Source organism: Salvelinus sp. IW2-2015, unplaced genomic scaffold (genome assembly GCF_002910315.2).
Source record: "Salvelinus sp. IW2-2015 unplaced genomic scaffold, ASM291031v2 Un_scaffold1114, whole genome shotgun sequence".
Lineage (NCBI taxonomy): Eukaryota > Metazoa > Chordata > Actinopteri > Salmoniformes > Salmonidae > Salvelinus > Salvelinus sp. IW2-2015.
The window spans coordinates 189,791-212,128 of record NW_019942733.1 but is presented as its reverse complement, the minus strand read 5'-3'; the positions used below and the strand labels follow the sequence as shown (position 1 = coordinate 212,128).

Here is a 22,338-nt window from a genome sequence, read left to right as displayed (position 1 = left end):
GATATGAGCTCTGATGTGGGGTTAGACTGTAGGCATCATACAGAGATATGAGCTCTGATGTGGGGTTAGGCTGTAGGCATCATACAGAGATAGAGCTCTGATGTGGTTAGACTGTAGGCATCATACAGAGATATGAGCTCTGATGTGGGGTTAGACTGTAGGCATCATACAGAGATATGAGCTTGAGTGTGTTAGACGTAGGCACATACAGAGTATTGAGCTCGGTGATGTGGCGGTAGGCTGTAGGCATCATACAGAGATTGAGCGCTGATGTGGGGTTAGGCGTAGGCATCATACAGAAGATAGAGCTCTGATGTGGGTTAGCTGTAGGCATCATACAAGAGATATGAGCTCTGATGGTGGGTTAGCTGTAGGGCATCATACAGAGATATTAGCTCTGATGTGGGGTAGAGCTGTAGGATCATACAGAGATATGAGCTCTGTGTGGGGTAGACTGTAGGGCTTCATACAGAGATATGAGCTCTGATGTGGGGTTAGAGCTGTAGCATCATACAGAGATATGAGCTCTGATGTGTTGGGTTAGACTGTTAGGCATCATACAGAGATAAGAGCTCTGATGTGGGTTAGACTGTAGGCATCATACAGAGATATGAGCTCTTAATGTGGGGTTAGGACTGTAGGCATCATACACGAGATATGAGCTCTGAATGTTAGCGGGTTAGCTGTAGGCATCATACAAGAGATATGATCCTTGTTATGTGGTTAGCTGTAGCCATCATACAGCAGATATGAGCTCTGGATTTTTTTGTTGGTTAGACTGTAGGCATCATACAGAGATATGAATCTCGTGATGTGGGTTAGACTGAGGCATCATACAGGGATATGTAGCTCTGAATGTGGGTGTTAGCTGTAGGCATCATACAGAGATATGAGCTCTGATGTGGGGTTTAGACTTAGGCATCATGACAGAGATATTGACTCTGATTGTTGGGGTAGCTGTAGGCGCACATACAGAGATATGAGCTCTGATGTGGGTTTTAGACTGGTAGGCATCATTACAGAGATATGAAGCCTGGATGTAGGGTTAGGACTTGTAGCGGCATCATACAAGAGATATGAGCTCTTCGATGTGGGGTAGCTTGTAGCATCATACAGAGAATATGAGCTCTGATGTGGGGTTAGACTGTAGCATCATACCAGAGATTATGAGCTCTGATGTGGGGTTAGACTGTAGGCATATACAGAGATATTGAGCTCTGATGTGGGTTAGAGCTGTAGGCATCAACAGAGATATGACTCTTGATGTGGGGGTTAACTGTAGGCATCATACAGGCAGATATGAGCTGCTTTGATGTGGGTTAGACTGTAGGCATGCATACAGAGGATATGAGCTCTGATCGTGGGTTAGACTGTAGGCATCATACAGAGATATGCAAGCTCTGATTGTGGGTTAGACTTGTTAGGCATCATACAGGAGATATAGCTCTGTGTGGGTTAGACTGTAGGGCATTATACCAGAGATATGAGCTCTGATGTGGGGTTAGACTGTAGGATCACTACAGAGATATTGAGCTCTGATGTGGGGTTAGGCGTAGGCATCATACAGAGATATGAGCTCTTTGTTGTTGGGGTTAGACTGTTAGGCATCATACAGAGATAGAGCTCTGATTGTTGGGTTTAGACTGTAGGCATCATAAGATATGAGTCTGATGTGGGTTAGGCTGTAGCATCATACAGAGATATGACTCTGATGTGGGGTAGCATGTAGCATCATACAGAGATATAGCTCTTATGTGGGTTAGACTGTAGGCATCATACAGAGATAATGAGCTCTGATGTGGGTTAGACTGTAGCATCATACAGAGATATGAGCTCTGATGTGGGGTTAGACTGTAGCATCATACAGAGATATGAGCTCTGATGTGGGGTTAGACTGTAGGCATCATACAGAGATATGAGCTCTGATGTGGGAAGGGTTAGACTGTAGCTATACAGAAGATATGAGCTCTGATGTGGGTTAGACTGTAGGCCTCATACAGAGATTATGAGCTCTGATGTTGGTTAGACTGTAGGCATCATACAGAGAATATGAGCTCTATGTGGGTTAGACTGTAGCATCATACAGAGATATGAGCTCTGATGTGGGGTAGACTTAGCATCATACAGAGATATGTAGCTCTGATGTGGGTTAGACTGTAGGCATCATACAGAGATTATGAGCTCTGATGTGGGTTAGACTGTAGGCATCATACAGAGATATGAGCTCTGATGTGGGGTTAGACTGTAGGCACATCATACAGAGATATGACTCTTATGTGGGTTAGACTGTAGCATCATACAAGATATGAGCTCTGATGTTGGGGTTAGCTGTAGGCATCAACAGAGATATGAGCTCTGATGATGGGTTTAGCTTAGCATCATACAGAGATTATGAGCTCTGATGTGCGTTAGGACTGTAGGCATCATACAGAGAATATGAGCTCTGATGTGGGGTTAGACTGTAGGCATCATACAGAGATATGAGCTCTGATGTGGGGTTAGACTGTAGGCATCATACAGAGATATGAGCTCTGATGTGGGGTAGACGTAGGCATCATACAGAGATATGAGCTCTATGTGGGGTTAGACTGTAGGCATCATACAGAGATATGGCTCTGATTGTGGGTTAGACTGTAGCATCATACAGAGATATGAGCTCTGATGTGGTTAGACTGTAGGATCATACAGAAGATATAGCTCTGATGTGGGTTAGACTGTAGCATCATACAGAGATATGAGCTCTTGATGTGGGTTAGCTGTAGGCATCATACAGAAGATATGAGCTCTGATGTTGGGGTTAGAACTGTAGCATCATACAGAGATATGCTCTGATGTGGGGTTAGACTGTAGGCATCATACAGAGATTGAGCTCTGATGTGGGGTTAGGCTGTAGGCATCATTAAAGAGATTGAGCTCTGATGTGGGGTTAGGCTGTAGCGTCATACAAGTATGACTCTGACTTGTGGGGTTAAGACTGTAGGCATCAGACAGATGATATTGAGCTCTGTGTGCGGTTTAGACTTGTAGGCATCATAAGAGATAGGCTCTCCATCAGAAAAGCGCCACTGTAAACGGCAGCTTGTTGACATTCTGCTGGGGAATTGATGTAGAATAGGGGAACGTTACAGCTAAATGAGTCGGCCTTGTGTATGCTAGAGCAAGTGAAAAGCCCTGTTTGAATCCTTCTTTCAGCTACGTGGGTTATCACCCCATTGCTTTCCCCCCAATTTCCTCAAGGAAAGAAGGAACTAATATTGGATTTAAAGGGATTGGAATAGGGCCACAGTCTCCTCCTGCACATTCCTGATTGTGCCTCCTGTGCAAGTGCCCGATGAGAAATTAAAACGTCATTATGTTGTTTTGGGGATTGGTGTTTTAAACTGCTTGGTTATGCAATCTTGTCCTTGAGATAGTTTTCTGKCCAGGCAGTCAGGAAGGAAGAGCGTGATTAGCAGCTTAAACYCTAGTCATCCCGCTTACCTACTTCAACATTGTTCAGGGGCACAATGCCGTGACATTTTCATATGTAATTATGTAGTCTACGGATGAAGAACATTGACTCCCCTTGGTGTTCTAAATCAATACTAAAATGTCCTCTGGATACAAAGTGAGAGATCTGTCAGACTCAGACATTGGAGAATGAGAGTGAGCTTTGTACACATGAAAATCTGTAATGACAAGGATGAGTAAGAAGATGGAATTGACTATACTTTTCAGACAATTTCATCACTGTGGATTCCTACATGGATATCTGTAAAAAATTGTGGATACGGTGGATATCTSACCGTCAAGATACAATATCTGAATTCAAGGTGACATAATAGCACTTCCTTATCATGTAAAACCATAGTGAGGAAATTATGTTGGTTCATGGAGATACTAAAGAGATTTATGTCAGCCCTCAAGATCTTGTTCAGCAGGTGGAAAATGTTTTGAATCAGGGCATTACCACCAGATCTTTCCCAATAAGAACACAGATTTAAATAATTTTGTAAAACATTTTGCTACTGTGTGCCATACTGAACATGCAACAGAAAATGTTTTCAAACGTTTTGCAACAGAAAATKAGAATTGGATGAATTCAGATTGTTCCTCCCTCTTGTTTCAGTCCATGTTCTTATTGCTGCATAATGAACACACATTTTATTGCCCCCTCTTGTATCCCACCATAACCTGCCAGCAGCATACCATCCTGCATCCCACTTCTGGCTTGGCTCTGAAGCTAAGCAGGGTTGGTCCTGGTCAGTCCCTGGATGGGAGCAGGGTTGGTCCTGGTCAGTCCCTGGATGGGAGCAGGGTTGGTCCTGGTCAGTCCCTGGATGGGAAACCAGATGCTGCTGGAAGGTCAGTAGGAGGCATGCTTTTTCATTTAACCGGACAAGTCAGTTAAGAACAAATTCTTATTTACATTGACGGCCTATCCCGGTCAAGCCCTAACCCAGACGACGCTGGGCCAATTGTGCACTGCCCTATGGGACTCTCAATCACAGCCGGTTGTGAAACAGCCTGGAATCTAACCAGGTCTGTAGTTACACCTCTAGCACTGAGATGCAGTGCTTTAGACCACTGCGCCACTCGAGAGCCCTTTCCTTTGGTCTAAAAAAYTATCTGTATCCCAATACCCCAGGGCAGTGATTGGGGACATTGCCYTGTGTAGGGTGCCGTCTTTCGGATGGGACGTTAAACTAGTGTCCTGACTCTCTGTGATCACGAAAGATCCCATGGCACTTATCGTAAGAGTAGKGGTGTTAACCCCGGGGTCCTGGATAAATTCCCAATCTGGCCSTCATACCATCATGGCCACCTAATCATCCCCAGCTCATTCACCTCCCCTCCTCTCCCCTGTAACTATTCCCCCGRTTGTTCAGACTGATGTAAATGAGAATGTGTTGTCAGTCAACAAACCTGGTTAAATAAAATAAATAAATACCTCCCACATAGGATTCAAGGCTCATGTGYGACAAAAGCCAAATAAGTGATGCATTTCCTGGTGAATCAGTAGCTCACAGTGGCAGAGTTTTACCCAGACACATCACACATTAACTGGAGAAACAGTCAGGGTGTTCAGCCAGTGAGTTCCAGAGAAACCAGATAAAGTTCCTGAAAGGAATGATGTCATTCCAGTAGGATTAGGGTCTGGTTTGAATGATTTATACTCCATGCAAATTAGAATGTAAATATGCAGACAAGACTAAATCAATTTGACTCTCGCCATAGCAGAAAGATTACAGCCTGCCTTGAMAGTTGAGGCCAGAAAACTTCTGAAAGGAGATACTGTACGTTAAATTGTTTTCGACACGTGTGTGTGTGTGTGTATGTCTGCATGAACATGTAAAAAGATGTGATAATGGCTCCAATCTTTCAGGGTAACCTGAAAACATGGATGGACGAGGGTGCTGGTTTGTAAGAGCAATGTTTTGCAATGTTCTTGGTTCTCCGTGGCAAGCTCATTAACTACATTCACATAAACACCAATATCCTGTTATTAGTCGGRATACTCAAGTATTCTGTTTACAATAATGCGAAAAAGCTTGTATGCTAATTTTAGCCGGGATACTGTGGCATGTAACATCTTATCCCGTTTACTGTGGTCAGTGCAGCCTCAGTTTCATATATCACGGGTATTGTGTGATGATTTTTTCATCTGATTGTCAAACAAATCACTTCAAAAAGTAGGCTATATGCGCAATTCGATCCACTGTAATAATCCCATAAYAATTTGTTTTGGATGATACTTCGCAGTGGAATTTATAGTCTGCTGGTTTAGGATACTTTCACCCTTCATTTAAATGCATTTCTGCTTTTCATTTACGACATTTGGAAGGCCATATTATGATTTCTGACATTTTGTTAGGCCATTGTTTGTCAACTATAATGCATGCAGCTTTTCTTCCGTCATAACTTGTTCCCCTARAAGACTAATTAGTAATCTAGTTAACACAGGTGAAGTTGTCTGTTTCGGGAATTTTGGCCATACCGACATCTTACCACAAGGGGGCGTAGTTCTCACCTTTTGTGTCACATAAGTCTGCTGTGCTAGGATGAATTTATGCAAGACACGTAGCCAGCCAATGTAAAGGATGAGAGGGATATCCCTTAATGAGATATTTTACCAAATGTTTTTGTGATTACAAGACATAGAATATGCTTCCTACGATTTGAAATTGTCTCCAGCAAATTAAAAACTTGCTGAGATTCCGTGTCCAGGAACTCTTGGTTAAACGAATAATGTTATTAACAGTGTATGTTGCAGCTGTATGTTATGCGGTTTTGATTACCCAAACCAGACATGAAGTTACTGAAGCGTGCAGTCTCTTTACTGCATAGCAGACTTCTATTAGTCCTAAACGCAATAACAAATGGGTGCTGGTATGGCTTTGGAACTGGAGGCAAAGCATGGAATGAACCGGAAGAAAGAGAGTGAAAGAGAGAGCGAAAGAAGGAGGAGAGAAGAGGTAACCAGATCTGCTCCTTCAGGACAACGGAACACAGAGCTGACCAAGATAAAGTGGTTTAATCAGAGGGAACAAGAGACAGAGAACGAGATAGTGAATAAAGAGAGAGGGAGGGGAGAGAGYAAGCCAGGAGAATCTTTTTATTTCTCTCTTCATCCAGGGAGAGAACATAGATAATTGCCCCCCTGCTCCCCCCTCTCTCACCCCTCAACCCCACCCGTCTTCCTGGAAACAATACAAGCCACATCCCAGGAGAAAAGCTGGTTCCCAGGTGCAGGCTACCGAGGAGGGAGCAGGACAAAGGGCACTGAACTATAAGGATGACTTGAGTGTGTTGCAATCACGCAGAATGGGATGGAACTGTCTGTATAACCTTCTGTACGGCCCCTAGATAAGAACAGGAACACAATGGAACCTCTTCATTCTTCTCTCAGGGGTTGGAGGACACGTGGAGGAGGAGGAGGAGGAGGAGAAGCAAGAGAGAGAGAGAGAGGAGAAGGAGGAGAGAGAGAGGAGAACGAGGAGAGAGAGGAGAAGGAGGAGGAGAGGGAGCAAGCAGGAGAGGGAGAGAGAGGGAGATAGGAGGAGGATGAGAAAGAGAGGGAGAGAGAAGAGGAGAGGGAGAGAGGAGGAGGAGAGTGAGAGGAGGAGGAGACTGAGAGAGGAGGAGGAGAAGGAGGAGGAGCGGAGAAAGGAGGAGGAGGAGAGAGGAGGAGAGAGGAGGCGGAAGACACCAGGCCTGAGGAAGAGAGGGGAAGAGGAGGAGTAGAGAAAGAGACGAGGAAATGAGGCCTGAGTAGAGGAAGAGAGGGAGGAGGAGAAGGAGAGAGGAGGAGAAGAGGAGGAGAGGGAGAGAGGAGGAGAAGGAGAGGAATGGGAGGGCATGTGAATTTGTCCGGGCTTGTACAACACACTGTAAATGTCAAATTCACGCTTTGCCTTTCTTTAGAGGGCAGAGGAGGAGTCAGAAAGGTGTTGAGAGTTTCAACCAACACCTCGCATGGCATTAARATGAAGTCATCCAGTGCAGTACAGTGGTGGATGTGTTTGGACTTGTCTACAATGTATGATACTGTARCAGTATGTGTGACAGTGACAACAAATGTAGTGAGGGTTACAGATTATCCAGCAAGATATTGTTGACAAAAGACTGGCAGTGGATTCGAGAGGAAAGGAGGAATAGGTGGAAAGCTTTAGGGAATAATATCCAGCTAGATGGCGCCGACAGAGATGGTCTCCTCGCTTCGAGTTCTTAGGAAACTATGCAGTATTTCRTTTTTTATGTATTATTTCTTACATTGTTATCCCAGGAAATCTCAAGTCTTATTACATACAGCCGGGAAGAACTATTGGATATAAGAGAAATGTCAACTTACCAACATTATGATCAGGAATAYGAATTTCCCGAAGTGGATACTCTGTTCGGACCACCACCCAGGACAATGGATATAATTCCAGTAGTCGACCCAAAATAACGAYGCCTCAGAAGGGGCAGACGAAGCGGCCACTAGGCCAGGCTCCGTAGACGTGCACATCGCCCACCGCTCCCGAATATACTACTAGCCAATGTCCAGTCTCTTGACAACAAGGTATACGAAATTCGAGCAAGGGTTGCCTTCCAGAGAGACATCAGAGATTGTAACATTCTCTGTTTCACGGAAGCATGGCTCTCTTGGGATATGTTTTCGGAATCGGTCCAGCCACCGGGCTTCTCCATGCATCGTGCCGCCAGAGATAAACACCTCTCTGGGAAGAAGAAGGGCGAGGGTGTATGCTTTATGATTAACAACTCATGGTGTAATCATAACAACATACAGGAACTCAAGTCCTTCTGCTCACCCGATCTAGAATTCCTTACAATCAAATGCCGGCCATTTTACCTACCAAGAGAAGTCTCGTCAGTTATAGTCACAGCTGTGTACATTCCCCCTCAAGCAGACACCAAGACGGCCATCAAGGAACTTCACTGGACTATATGCAAACTGGAAATCATACATCCCGAGGCTGCATTTATTGTAGCTGGTGATTTTAACAAAGCAAATTTGAGAACGAGGCTACCTAAATTCTACCCGACCAATCGGGAGCCACGCTTCAAGATTGTTTTGATCACGTGKACAGGAATATGTTCCGGTCAGCCTCTGAAAACAACATTGACCAATACGCTGACTCGGTGAGTGAGTTTATAAAGAAGTGCATTGGAGATGTTGTACCCACCGTGACAATTAAAACCTACCGTAACCAGAAACCGWGGATGGATGGCCGCATTCGCGCAAAACTGAAAGCGCGATCYGCCGCATTTAACCATGGCAAGAGGTCTGGGAATATGTCTGAATATAAACAGTGTAGTTATTCCCTCCGCAAGGCAATCAAACAAGCAAAATGCCAGTACAGGGACAAGGTGGAGTTGCAATTCAACGCCTCAGACACGAGATGTTTGTGGCAGGGTCTAGAGGAAATCACGGATTACAAAAATAAATCCATCCACGTAACGGACACCGACGTCACACTTCCAGACAAACTAAACACCTTCTTTACCTGCTTTGAGGATAATACAGTGCCACCGATGAGGCCCGCTAACAAGGACTGCACCCCTCCCCCTTCTCCTTCTCCGTGGCTGACGTGAGTAAAACATTTAAACGTGTTAACCCTCGCAAGGCTGCTGGCCCAGACGGCATCCCTAGCCACGTCCTCAGCACATGCACAGCTGGCTGGGGTGTTTACGGACATATTCAATCACTCCCTATTCCAGTCTGTTGTCCCCACATGCTTCAAGATGGCTACCATTGTTTCTGTACCCAAGAAGGCAAAGATAACTGAACTAAATGACTACCGCCCCGTAGCACTCACTTCTGTCATCATGAAGTGCATTGAGAGGATCATATCACCTCCACCTTACCTGCCACCCTAGACCCACTTCAGTTTGCATACTGCCCCAACAGGTCCACAGACGACGCAATCGCCATCACACTGCACACTGCCCTATCCCATCAGGACAAAAGGAATACCTATGTAAGATTGCTATTCATTGACTACAGCTCCGTATTCAACACCATAGTACTCCCCAAGCTCATCATCAAGCTGGAGGCCTGGGTCTCCCTGGGTCTCAACCCCGCCCTGTGCAATTGGGTCCTGGACTGTCTGATGGGCCACCCCCCTCAGACAGACAGCGTGGTGAAGAAGGCGCAACGGCGCCTCTTCAACCTCAGGAGGCTGAAGAAATTTGGCTTGTCACCCCAAACCCTGACAAACTTTTACAGAAGCACAATCGAGAGCATACTGTCCGGCTGTATGACAGCCTGGTACGGCAACTGCACCGCCCTCAACCCCAAGGCTCTCCAGAGGGTGGTGCGGTCTGCACAACGCATCACCGGGGGCAAACTACCTGCCCTCCATGACACCTACAACACCCGATGTCACAGGATGGCCAAAAAGATCATCAAGGACAACAACCACCCGAACCACTGCCTCTTCACACCTCTATCATCCAGAAGGCGAGGTCAGTACAGGTGCATCAAAGCTGGTACCGAGAGACTGAAAAACAGCTTCTATCTCAAGGCCATCAGACTGGCCACTTTAATAAATGGATCACTAGTCACTTTATACAATGCAACTCTAAATAATGCCACTTTAATAATGTTTACATATCTTACATTACTCATATCATAAATATATACTGTATTTTATACCATCTACTGCACCTTGCCTATGCCGCTCGGCCATCGCTCATCCATATAATTACATGTACATATTCTCATTCACCCCTTTAGATTTGTGTGTATTTGGTAGTTGTTGGGGAATTGTAAGATTACTTGTTAGATATTACTGCACTGTCGAAACTAGAAGCRCAAGCATTTCGCTACACTCGCATTAACATCTGCTAACCATGTGTATGTGACAAATAAAAATAAAACATTTTTGAGACTGATGAAGGTGTCGTTCCCAGCAACAAAACATACACACACATACATACACACACACATACATACATACATACATACATACATACACACATACATACATACACACATACCTCCACTTATTTCCACTCTTGTCCTCAATAACACGCACACACACCTTTCTGCTTCCAGACCATCAATCCATAGTTACCAGTGAAAAGTGTTTCTTCCATGTCATTCCCTGGGCAAACCCTGGGTGTCTGTTTGTCTTTAACTGGGTGCTGTAAAGGTAGCTGTGTGTGTGAAAGAGAGAGTCTGCCAAGTATAGTCTGCTGTAAAGTAGCTCAGTGTGTGTGGTGAGAGAGGAGAGAGAGAGAGAGAGAGAGAGAGAGAGAGAGAGAGAGAAGGATGAGAGACGTAAAGGAGAGAGAGAGAGAGAAGAGAGAGAGAGAGTGCCAAGTATAGTCTGCTTAAAAGTAGCTGTGTGTGTGTGTGTGTGAGAGAAGAGGAGAGCGAGAGAGAGAGAGAAATCTGCCAAGTCTAGTCTGCTGTTAAGGTAGCTGTGTGTGTTGGTGTGTGTGTGTGTGTGTGTGCTTGTGTGTGTGTGTGTGTGTGTGTGTGTGTGTGTGTGTGTGCTGTGTGTGTGTGTTGTGGGTGTGTGGGTGTGTGGGTGTGTGTGTGGTGTGTGTGTGTGTGTAGTGTGTGTGTGTGTGTGTGCTGTGTGTGTGTGTTTTTTCTTATCGATAAAAAAAACCACCCAGATCCAGGCCATTCCAACAGGAGACCACATTCATGTAGGTCCTGGCAGTACACAATGCTCATCAATCACTCATTACCCCAACCTGACGACTTCCCTGTTTTGGCAGATGTGTGTATATGGTAATTGAGGGGTTTGGGTCTCGTTTACAGCGGATAGAACAAGCTTTAGTTGGCAAAGTGTAATTTACCAGCCAGATGGAATGCTAGAACTCAGTGTTTGAGTGGTGGTGGATAGCRTTAACATTTCTACTTTGGAGGATAATATAAAAATGTCTACTTTGACAAACTTTTTTTTTTTCTATCAGAGTGAAAATGTGATTATTTACTAATGCTCRATGGAGATTAGCTTTTCATATGTTGATAAGTGTTATAGAGTTATCGTTCAAGTGATAGAAAATCTTTACTCATGTCCATACCTAAATTGCATTGACAATTAACAACCACACCAGGTGAGCTATGTCAGTAGAGGTCACTGCAACGCAAAGAACCAGCCTCCAACAACCACAGTGGCTCACTTTAACGCCCAAAGTACGTATTCATCATGAATAATACATCTTAATGTGCATGTCACACAAGTTATCATTTATTAGTTTACCAAAGTTACCGAAATCTTCAGTAGTTTTGATAATTAACAGAAAATCTATGGCAATCTATCGTAACTTTGTAAATTTATACTTTAATAACAAAACAAAATAAATATTCAGAAATAGTACAGATTTTTTATATCTGTGTACATATTGTCCATTAGTTTCTAGTAGATTGGCCATATGGTTTAAGAGAAAATAGCCTAATTAATGAAAAAAGCTAATCAATAACGGCATTATTTTCAATTACCTCTGCAACTCTTCCAACTATTGACTTTTTTCACAACTGCCACTAGTTTGACACCAAAACATTGACAACAAATACATATTGACATCGTAAAATAAATAAAAATGTGCAAAAAATATATAAATAATATTTCATGCTGAAACTCTCATATTAAACACCAATGGTATTCACTAAGTTGATGGTTTATATTTAGGATAACGTTTTACAGCTTTGTCATTCAATTTTTATTTTATAATCATCTTAGTTGAATTATTTCATATATTTGACATGTGATAAGGCCAGAGAGAAGCACAGAGATGATTAGATTAGTGGGGCAAAAAAGTATTTAGTTAGCCACCAATTGTGCAAGTTCTCCCACTTTAAAAGATGAAGAGCAGGCTGTAATTTTCAACATAGGTACACTTCAACTATGACCTGACAAAATGAGAAAAAGAAATCCAGAAAATCACATGTAGGATTATAATGAATTTATTTGCAAATTATGGTGGAAAATAAGTATTTGGTCACCTACAAACAAGCAAGATTTCTGGCTCTCACAGACCTGTAACTTCTTCTTTAAGAGGCTCCTCTGTCCTCCACTCGACCTGTATTAATGGCACCTGTTTTAAACTTGTTATCAGTATAAAGACACCTGTCCACAACCTCAAACAGTCACACTCCAAACTCCACTATGGCCAAGACCAAAGAGCTGTCAAAGGACACCAGAAACAAAATTGTAGACCTGCACCAGCTGTGAAGACTGAATCTGCAATGGGTGTCAAGTTGACCTCTTTCCTTGTGCAATTCCCACTTGAAAAGGACAGTCCCTCCACATGAAGATTTTATACTGGATTTTCACTCAATAAACAGCCATGGAATCAGTTGTTTGTCTTTTATTTAACCATTCTTTGGTTGCAGTAACAGGTGAAAAAACCTAAAAAAAAGAGAGGACAAATACAAGTTACTATGAGTTGACAGGCCCAATCAAATACACAAAATTATCCACATTCACCCCAGATAAACACATTTCTGCCACCATAATAAACACAAGGTTTTCCACTTTTAAGCAAATGTTTCCCAAAATAGGAAACCCACCATTTCTAATCAAATGAGCAGAATCAGTATATATTTTCTCTAAATTTGCATTTTAGCCAAATACATTCAAAATATTTTTAGTAGTAAAAAATTACATTTATTTTTCTAATTCAGTATTAAGCAGACAAATCTTACATTTTTTAGCCAAAGATTTTTTAGACTATATACATTTGTTACTGAATTAAGAACTTGGTTTACTAAGATTTCTACAAAGTTTAATTACTTTTAACCATTTCAAACAAGTTCTTGTCAACAATGAATTTGGCTCTTCTTTCCTTTTCCTTTTTATACCCCACAAACAACATTTGAAGTTATAAATACCACTGCAAAAGTCCTTTCAAAGTTAAGAGTTAAGAGTCTGTGTTTTCCAGAGTATCATTAGCAGTGCACTGCTTAAGTCAATCAAGCCAAGCATGGCTATATTGGCGCTTACCGGCGTCTTTCACAGTTTTGTGGAGGGCTTGGACTGCACAGTCACTTGATCACAAAGATGAAGTTTCCTTGGTCTTGTGGTGTTTAAATGCTCCTTTCCACTGCGGTCTAAAGACAACAGCAGAGCCAGGTGCTGGCCACGCCCCAGATTGCCTGGAAGATTTGTTCCACCTGGTTCACCACTGATTGAAGGAGGAGGAGTTTCACCACTGAGGAGCTCCCAGGCAGTTTTGTCAGCACAATAGGCAAGCAGCTTGGTTTGAAAGAAATCAACTTGGTGGGAGCAATTATTAGGAAATGGAAGACATTACAAGACCACTGATAATCTCCTCGATCTGGGGCCTCCACGCAAAATTCTCACCCCGTCAAAATGATCACAAGAACGGTGAGCAAAAATCCCAGAACCACAGGGGGGACCTTAGTGAATGACCTGCAGAGAGCTGGGACCAAAGTAACAAAGCCTACCATCAAGTAACACACTACGCCGCCAGGGACTCAAATCCTTCAGTGCCAGACGTGTCCCCCTGCTTAAGCCAGTACATGTCCGAGCGCCGTCTGAAGTTTGCTAGAGAGCATTTGGATGATCCAGAAGAAGATTGGGAGAATGTCACTATGGTCAGATGAAACCAAAATATAACTTTTTGGAAAAAACTCAACTCGTCGTGTTTGGAGGACAAAGAATGCTGAGTTGCATCCAAAGAAACACCTACGCCTACTGTGAAGCATGGGGGTGGAAACATCATGCTTTTGGGCTGTTTTTCTGCAAAGGGACCAGGACGACTGATCCGTGTAAGGAAAGAAATGAATGGGGCCAGTGTATTCGTGAGATTTTGAGTGAAAATCTCCTTCCATCAGCAAGGCATTGAAGATGAGTGGCTTCGTAAGAAGCATTTCAAGGTCTGGAGTGGCCAGCCAGTCTCCAGATCTCAACCCCATAGAAAATCTTTGGAGGGAGTTGAAAGTCCGTGTTGCCCAGCAACAGCCCCAAAACATCACTGCTCTAGAGGAGATCTGCATGGGGAGAATGGCCAAAATACCAGCAACAGTGTGTGAAAACCTTGTGAAGACTTACAGAAAACGTTTGACCTCTGTCATTGCCAACAAAGGGTATATAACAAAGTATTGAGATAAACTTTTGTATTGACCAAATACTTATTTTCCACCATAAATTTGCAAATAATTCATTAAAATCCTACAATGTGATTTTCTGGATTTTTTCCTCATTTTGTCTGTCATAGTTGAAGTGTACCTATGATGGTGTCCTTTGACAGCTCTTTGGTCTTGGCCATAGTGGAGTTTGGAGTGTGACTGTTTGAGGTTGTGGACAGGTGTCTTTTATACTGATAACAAGTTTAAACAGGTGCCATTAATACAGGTAACTAGTGGAGGACAGAGGAGCCTCTTAAAGAAAAGTTACAGGTCTGTGAGAGCCAGAAATCTTGCTTGTTTGTAGGTGACCAAATACTTATTTTCCACCATAATTTGCAAATAAATTCATAAAAAATCCTACAATGTGATTTCTGGATTTTTTTCTTCTCATTTTGTCTGTCATAGTTGAAGTGTACCTATGATGAAAATTACAGGCCTCTCTCATCTTTTTAAGTGGGAGAACTTGCACAATTGGTGGCTGACTAAATACTTTTTGCCCCACTGTACCTGTGATAATCTGAAGGACTCAAAAGGGCCACTAGATGTCTTTTAGAGAGATTACATAAAATCCTTGAAAGACAMAACATGTCTGGTAGTTTACTGGTGAACTCTGAACGTTCCCAGTAATATAGCCTGCAACGCTACACGTGACAAACTGCCTTTATTGGRTGGTCTGAGATGCAGTGACATCATACAGGTTGAATGTCTCTGAAACAGACATAAAAGCTACATACAAAGTGGACTGTGGGTCCTTTGAGGCTTATGTAATGTTGATAGGAATTTTCTAAAACACACACATGCTTGCAGGATTTTGCATAAATGTCTGAAATGTCGATGATATAGAATATTTCAGAGCAGAATCCTATTCTGATACCCGCAGGTCTTGTTTCTCATGACCTGGACAATGAACTGTGACATGAACCACCAATCACACAAAATCTTGACTGATTTAATCGTTGTGTTCTGTAAGAGTTACAAGTTCACAGGAAAAATTTGAGGCATAGTTTTTTGGGGGGATAAATATCTMATATTTATTTAGACTTCAGTTATTACTGACTTAAGAACAGGTCAATAAAATAGTAATGAGCGCATTTGCCCCTCAAACTAACACAGCAATAGGTAATCCTGCATAATAAGAGGACATATTAAAATGGGCAACTTTACGGTCAGGCAGAATAAACAACACCAGCTGACATGTACACATAACCCGTTTGGTTTTTGAAATGCTACATTCAGGTGCAATGAGGTTCTACATTCAGCATGTGTGGCAAACAAACTTAAATGCTATTCCAACCCAAATAGACATGATTAAGACTGTAGGTCCATTGACTGTGTGCATTACAGCATGTGATCCTTTTAGCGGAATGGAGTTGGAGACTGGCAACAGAATGTGCTTGTTGTTCTTAAAAAGAGTTGGGTAGGTAACTACAGCAGCAAACACGGATAGTCTCAAGGCTGACCTTTCTGTTGATGTAATGGAAGCCTCCTGATCTTGATCCCGACGACCTGCTCCAAGACTAAGAGAGGTTGTAATCGAATGAGAGGTTGGAGGTCAACTCGTGTTAGAGACATGCCAAGGCTCCCTCCTGAAACATGGCCTCTTCTCTAGATAACCTCTGGTACAGAATGTGAGGATCCTGACAGTAGAGCTTTGCTACAAGTTAGATGATTTCCTCCCAACACTCCAAGTCTATTTCCATGCAATGTGTTTAGCCCCACTGAGCATTGCTTTTAGAAGTTTATAATGACAGACGTGTCCCAATTATGTTAAACACAAATAGAGTTGTCAGGTACAACTCTACATAAGCATCATGACTACTGTCATTCAATTAGTAGCCTAATCATTTTTGCAAAATCACAGTTGCATCGTCTTGTTATGTACAGTAAATGAAAGAACAACAATCTTAGCTTTTCTCATACTTTTCTCGTGCATGTTGAGGATCACTCCAAAATCGCATCCTCCTCATGAGCAACAACAATGGATGTACATTTAGTTCCTTCATGGAGAACAACAATGGGTCCCCAGAATAAATTCTGTGGAGGAGTCTTAATTAGATTTCAGATAATTAAAGAGGGCGATGAGGCCTCCTTCCAGCACCTCTTTGATTTGCTTCTGCAAGGGGTTCTGCATGATGTGGAGCCCCTTATCCAGAGGGTGGTAGGCCAGCTTCTCCAGCCTGCTGAGCTGGTGCATCTCCTGGGGCACGTTCTGGATGTYGTTGAAGTCCACGTTGAGCAGCTCCAGCCGCGTCAGGCAGCAGATCATCTTGGGCAGCGAGTGGATCTCGTTCCCCTCCACGATGAGKATCTTGAGCTCCACCAGCGCCGCGATGCTCTCGGCGATGCACTCCAGCCTGTTGCAGGCCAGGTGGAGGAATACCAGTCTCTTCATGGTGTAGACGCAGCCGGGGATGTGAACAATTTTGTTGTGGCTGAGATTGAGCTTCCTCAGGCAGGTCAGGTTGGCGCAGGAGGCAGGGAGGCCAGATATCTCGTTGTTGGCCAGGCTGAGGACCTCCAGCCTGGTGCAGTTGCCCAGCTCCTCTGGAACCTCGGTCAGTTGGTTGCGGTAGCAGAACAGGACGCGGAGGTGTCTGAGCTGGCCGATCTCTGGGGGCAGGCTGGTCAGCTGGTTTCCCCACAGGTTGAGGACCACCAGGTTGCTGAGGATGCTAAGGGCGGGGGGCAGAGTCCGCAGGCAGTTCAACGACAGATTGAGCTTCTCGAGCTCCGTCAGCTCCCACAGTTCYTTGGGGGGTTCCTTGAGGCCGCGGCGGGCCAGGCTCAGTATGCTGTAGCCCCACTGTTTGTACGCATGGTTGCGGATCCGCTCTGCCGACGTCAAGCTGTCCTCACGACCGGCACTCTTCCTCACCTGCCTCTTCCTCTCCTCTTCCTTGGACTGCTTGTGTCCCATTGGTGCTCCTTCAGCAGGATTACCAATGTCAAGACAACAAGACGCTCAAGAGCATTACCCAGAAGCACTAGCCACAAAACATCCTAAACCRATAGGGTGGAGAGCGACAGACAAGCAGCTTTGGTCAGTGCTGGAACGGTCGACAGTCAACAGAGGAACTGTGTACATGCTCACTTAGTGTGTGTCGGATGTGAAATGCTGCTGGATATCGACCCTGGAAGTGCTGGCCAAGTGTAGCGGAGTGTCGCAGAGCAGTAAAGACGTGTGTTTGTCAAGGGGACTGATTTGAGAAATGTGTGCTGACAAGAGGGGAGGGAGCAGGGGGCTGAAATCAACTCCAGCCCACACAGACTGGATAGCAACACCCGACCCCAGCCACACTGACTAAGTCAACCCCCCCCCCTCCAGCACCAACCACATCCCTCCACCCCCTTCAGCTGCTCCTGTCACTTGTGCGCTCCGGCCTGGGCGATAACTAACCTTGATTGCGCAGAGGGCGCAAGGATGGAGGCCCATGCCGCCCAACACACAAACCTTGACCCTGAATGGTGTTATTCATTCGAACGACTACCACATAAATGACCTCAATCCCCTTCAAACGGTGGTGTTTGACTACCATACTGTCATTGGCTTSATCGTGGGATCAATTTGTTCTTGTCACGAACCTACTGTATCCTCTTACACCAAGCATACATCAAGACGGTTATACATGAGTCTATTTATAACCACAACCGTGGTCAAAACAAAACACCCTTTGTGGAAATGCTATCAGTGTGTTATACAATATCATTTCCTTTTTAGATCTCTCTTTCTCCTTCTAGCGTCTCTTAACACTTGTTATTTATAGCTCTCTTAGATACACAGATAGTCAGGATTATATTTTATAATGGCAGACGGTGTTGCTTCATGTCTCCTAAATGTATTGGCTCCATTACCYTTGTGCCTTCCCCATGTCTTTTCATTAGTTCACACAGGTTAGATGGCGTTTGGGATGTGAATTAAGCAGCCATGGAGAGGCTCTCAAAAAAGAAGAAGTTCTTGAGGGGTTACTGATTGTATGAGACACAAGTTGTCACGACTTCCACCGAAGGTGGCTCCTCTTACTGTTCGGGCGGCGCTCGGCGGTCGTCGTCACCGGTCTACTAGCTGCCGCCGATCCCTTTTCCCTTTTCTGTTGGTTTTGTCTTATTGGTTACACCTGTTTCTTGTTTAGGTTTTTAGTTGGGCTATTTAAGGCGGTAAGGCCCGCCTGCTCATTGTGCAGGCTTATTTTTCCTCTGTGTATGTTTGTGGTAGTGCGTTTCCCTTTGTTTTTCCTCCGGACTGGTTGGGTCCTGGTTTTGGGCCGGTCTTGTATGTGCGCCCGGTATTGTCGTATTTTTTTTCTTCTCTGTGCCGGAATAAAACATTGTTCTGTACCTTCTGCTTCCTGCGCCTGACTCCGCACCCACTACGCCTTAAGTGCGTTACACAAGTGGACAAATCAATCAAATCAAATTGTATTAGTCACATGCTTCGTAAACAACTGGTGTAGACTAACAGGATTTTGGTATATCTTTTTTTTTTATACATGTGATGTCATGGAGTCAACGTGGAAAACTGATTGGATTTGCAAACGTAAGGGAATTTATAGTATTTTTTTCACCCAACTTTTAAGCTAAATCCAATGTCATGGTGAAAWGTCAAATTCACTTTAGTTGAACACTCAACCAAATGTAAATCAAAAATAGACGTTGAACTGACTGTCTGTGCCCAGTGGAATTAGTCTAAATATCAGACTGGGTCCTGCCGTCGTTTTAGATGCCATTGGAGACCTGTAAAGCACTTGACACCACAATGCTGTACTGTACCAATCAGCTTTCTATAGGCTTACAAAATGCATGTTTGAGGAATGCATGCTTTAAATCAAACCATGGTTTGGGTTATTTTCTTTCACTCAGTGTGTGTCAAAAGCTCAAAGGACCCGGGTACCGGTGTTAGTGGAATTCCTCGGGTAACGCAACTCACTTAACAACTTGACCCACAAACTGAGTGCCTCATTCAGCCTAAAAATACACCCCCTTAGCCCCCCACGTCCACCTMCTCCCCCTCAAACCAAAACAGATGTGTAAAAAATAAACTAATTTGACTTACTGACTTTTAATCCCTGCAGTTGAACAAGGCAGTCTACTGTCTGAATACACCGCCAGCTGAACTAGTAAAGCAAGGTGTCGGGGCTAAGGCGACTCTATATGGACTGTACTCATGTTAATATGTAGGTCATGTTCATCCATTAATACCTAATCCAGTGACTACAGTTTAAGATGATCAGTCACAACTTTACCGTTTTTTTTTTTTATTCCTAGATGAGAAAACGGCGGATACCAGTTTCCGATTTAATTTCACCACATTCACTATCACTTAAATGATCAATCATCAGATCAACTCAATCAGATTACACTGTGCTGAAACAACAACAACATCGCTGTCTATATCCCAAAAAATGTATTTTTAGTTTATGCCATGAAAGTACTAGCAGTGTGCAGGTAGGGTCCTGTATCGACGCAGAGTGACAGTGAGAGACAGGTGCTGGAGAGCCTTATCACACAGACCCATGGGCTGTCGTTGGGCATTGTGCAACTGATAACCCCGGGATGCCCCCTCTCTGATGGAAAAAAAGCAGGACGGATTATTCCCGGCCCTGGGGAATCCTGTGATCAGAGGCGGATCATGGTTTTCCCTAGGGGAGGATTTTGGAAGAAGCAGCACCCCATTCCCTGGCTCCTGGCTCCGATTGGAGAGACTGAAATAAACTATGTCACCAGACGAGAGATTGGTCTCTCTAAAAGTATTATTCATGCATGGTTTATGTTGGTGGCGTACGACCACATGGATTGTCACTAGTTACCACAGCCACAAAGTCAAAATTAGGGTTAAGGTTAGGTTTTAAAATGAGATTTTAAGAAKATAGAAATTGTAGAAATAGGTGGGGTTTATGCCTTTGTGGCTGTGGTAACTAGTAGTGACGACCTCGTACATGCCGGGATCAGATTACCCATCATCACTGGCGGCTAATCACAAACTACCCCGTTCCGCCGTTTTTATCCGGCGAAAGAGATAAAAGACGAGGAAGAGCGGATTATGTTGTCGGAAGTTATGAATGCCAATTATCCACGTGCAGTGTCTTGACTGTGGACCTCATTTGCATAGGTTTCCTTGCCAAGGTTGGGGGAAAGTTTGGTTGTTGCTTTGTGTTTCTGGGATTTGGAGATTGGTCATGCATTCACAAGCAAGCAGAGTTGGCTACTAAACAGCTTCTGTGTTTGAACCCTAGGGCTTGCCTTCTGGTGAGACGAAGACCTGATGAGAAATACAAATGAGTCTGAGGAAGACGGCAAGAGGAGAGTGTCAAGGCCAAGTAGTGAGAAGAAAGTCAAGCAGGCAAACTTGAGGTTGCCATAGTCGACCAGTCTTTCTACATTAAAGCTGAGGGCCACGAGAGGCGAAACAGCGACACTGGCTGCCCCAGGCACATTTGTTCTTGTTTTTGTTTTAAGGAAATGAGCATCTGTCATCTGTTTAATAGGGAACGGACATAGAACGAGACAGGACAGCGTCAGCACACGGGTAACACAGACAAATTACAATCAATGCAGCAGCGGGGAACAGAGCAGGGGAACTGACAAATAGAGGGGAGGTAATAAACAGGTGATTGGGTGAGTCCAGGTAAGTCCAATATTGCTGATGTGTGTGACGAGGGAAGGCAGGTGTGCGTAAATGATGGAGGCAGGAGTGCGTAAAACAGGGCAGCCTGACTCCCTCGAGCGCCAGGGGGGAAGAGCGGGAGCAGGCGTGACAGCATCCTGCCCTGCCGGTGAAAGTAGAACATAGGGGAGACTGAGGGCAATTGTAGCATATTGAATTTCTCCAAACAGAAACAAGCTAYAGTGATGAAACACACAGTACATTCCCATCTTGGTTCTCTCCAATGCATGAAAAGTTACAGTGAAATATCTCACAATTAGCGCGTTTTATGGGCAAATGTTAGTTTYTTAGGGGTGAAAGTGTTTTTTTCCCACCARCTGTATTGTTTGTATACTGCCCTGAGCATTAATGTCCAATAATTCAAACTAGCATCATTTTCATCACTATCTGTTGGTTGAACATTGACAGAAATGAAGTATCACTAGTCTCTTGTTATGCACAATAGGTGTTGTCATGGCAGCTGTGGGCAATTGTAATGACCCTGAGCCAAGCAGCCAGATCATGAAAACAACTGATTTGAGCTTTAAGATTGAATGAATTATACATGGATTATACAAATAGTCATTTTAAATAGCCTTGAAGTCCTGTAGAGTGCCAAAGAAGTTGTAAACAGATATAATCTGGACATCATCAGACTATTGAGATGTTTGAGAGGAACCGAATGGCCATGCTAAAACATGGGTGTTACTGTAATAATCAGTTACACATAGCTACGTAGAAATACTCATATTTTGTGCAAAATCATTGCATATGTCTATGATAATTCATGAACATGAATGTTTTTTAAGTGAATGTATTTGGTTTATTTTTTAGATGTTATATTTGACCCCAGCTAGTGTTACAATTGCCCCTGAAACTGAGGCAAATGTAATGTCTGGACTTCGGATTAAAATCAATATTGTGAAACGACCGTCTTACGTACAGACATATAAATGGAATGAATGATTATGAGACAGATGTAAGTTTCTTACATTTAAAAAAATGGCTGTCCTAGTTCAAGTGGTCTCTGAGCAATAGAGTAAAATACAAAAACTGYTACAATAGCCCCCGGTTATTCTACCAGGTTTTATGGTAATGGAGG

General features: G+C 43.7%; 1 protein-coding gene across 1 annotated transcript; it reads right to left on the bottom strand.

Annotated features, from left to right (window-relative positions):
- Positions 1 to 15,524: 15,524 nt before the first annotated feature.
- On the bottom strand, positions 15,525 to 17,829 carry LOC112069774 (leucine-rich repeat-containing protein 30-like). The gene has a single exon (XM_024137151.2). The coding sequence runs from the start codon at positions 17,511 to 17,513 to the stop codon at positions 16,644 to 16,646; it is 870 nt and encodes a 289-aa protein (XP_023992919.1). The 5' UTR covers positions 17,514 to 17,829; the 3' UTR covers positions 15,525 to 16,643.
- Positions 17,830 to 22,338: the final 4,509 nt, after the last annotated feature.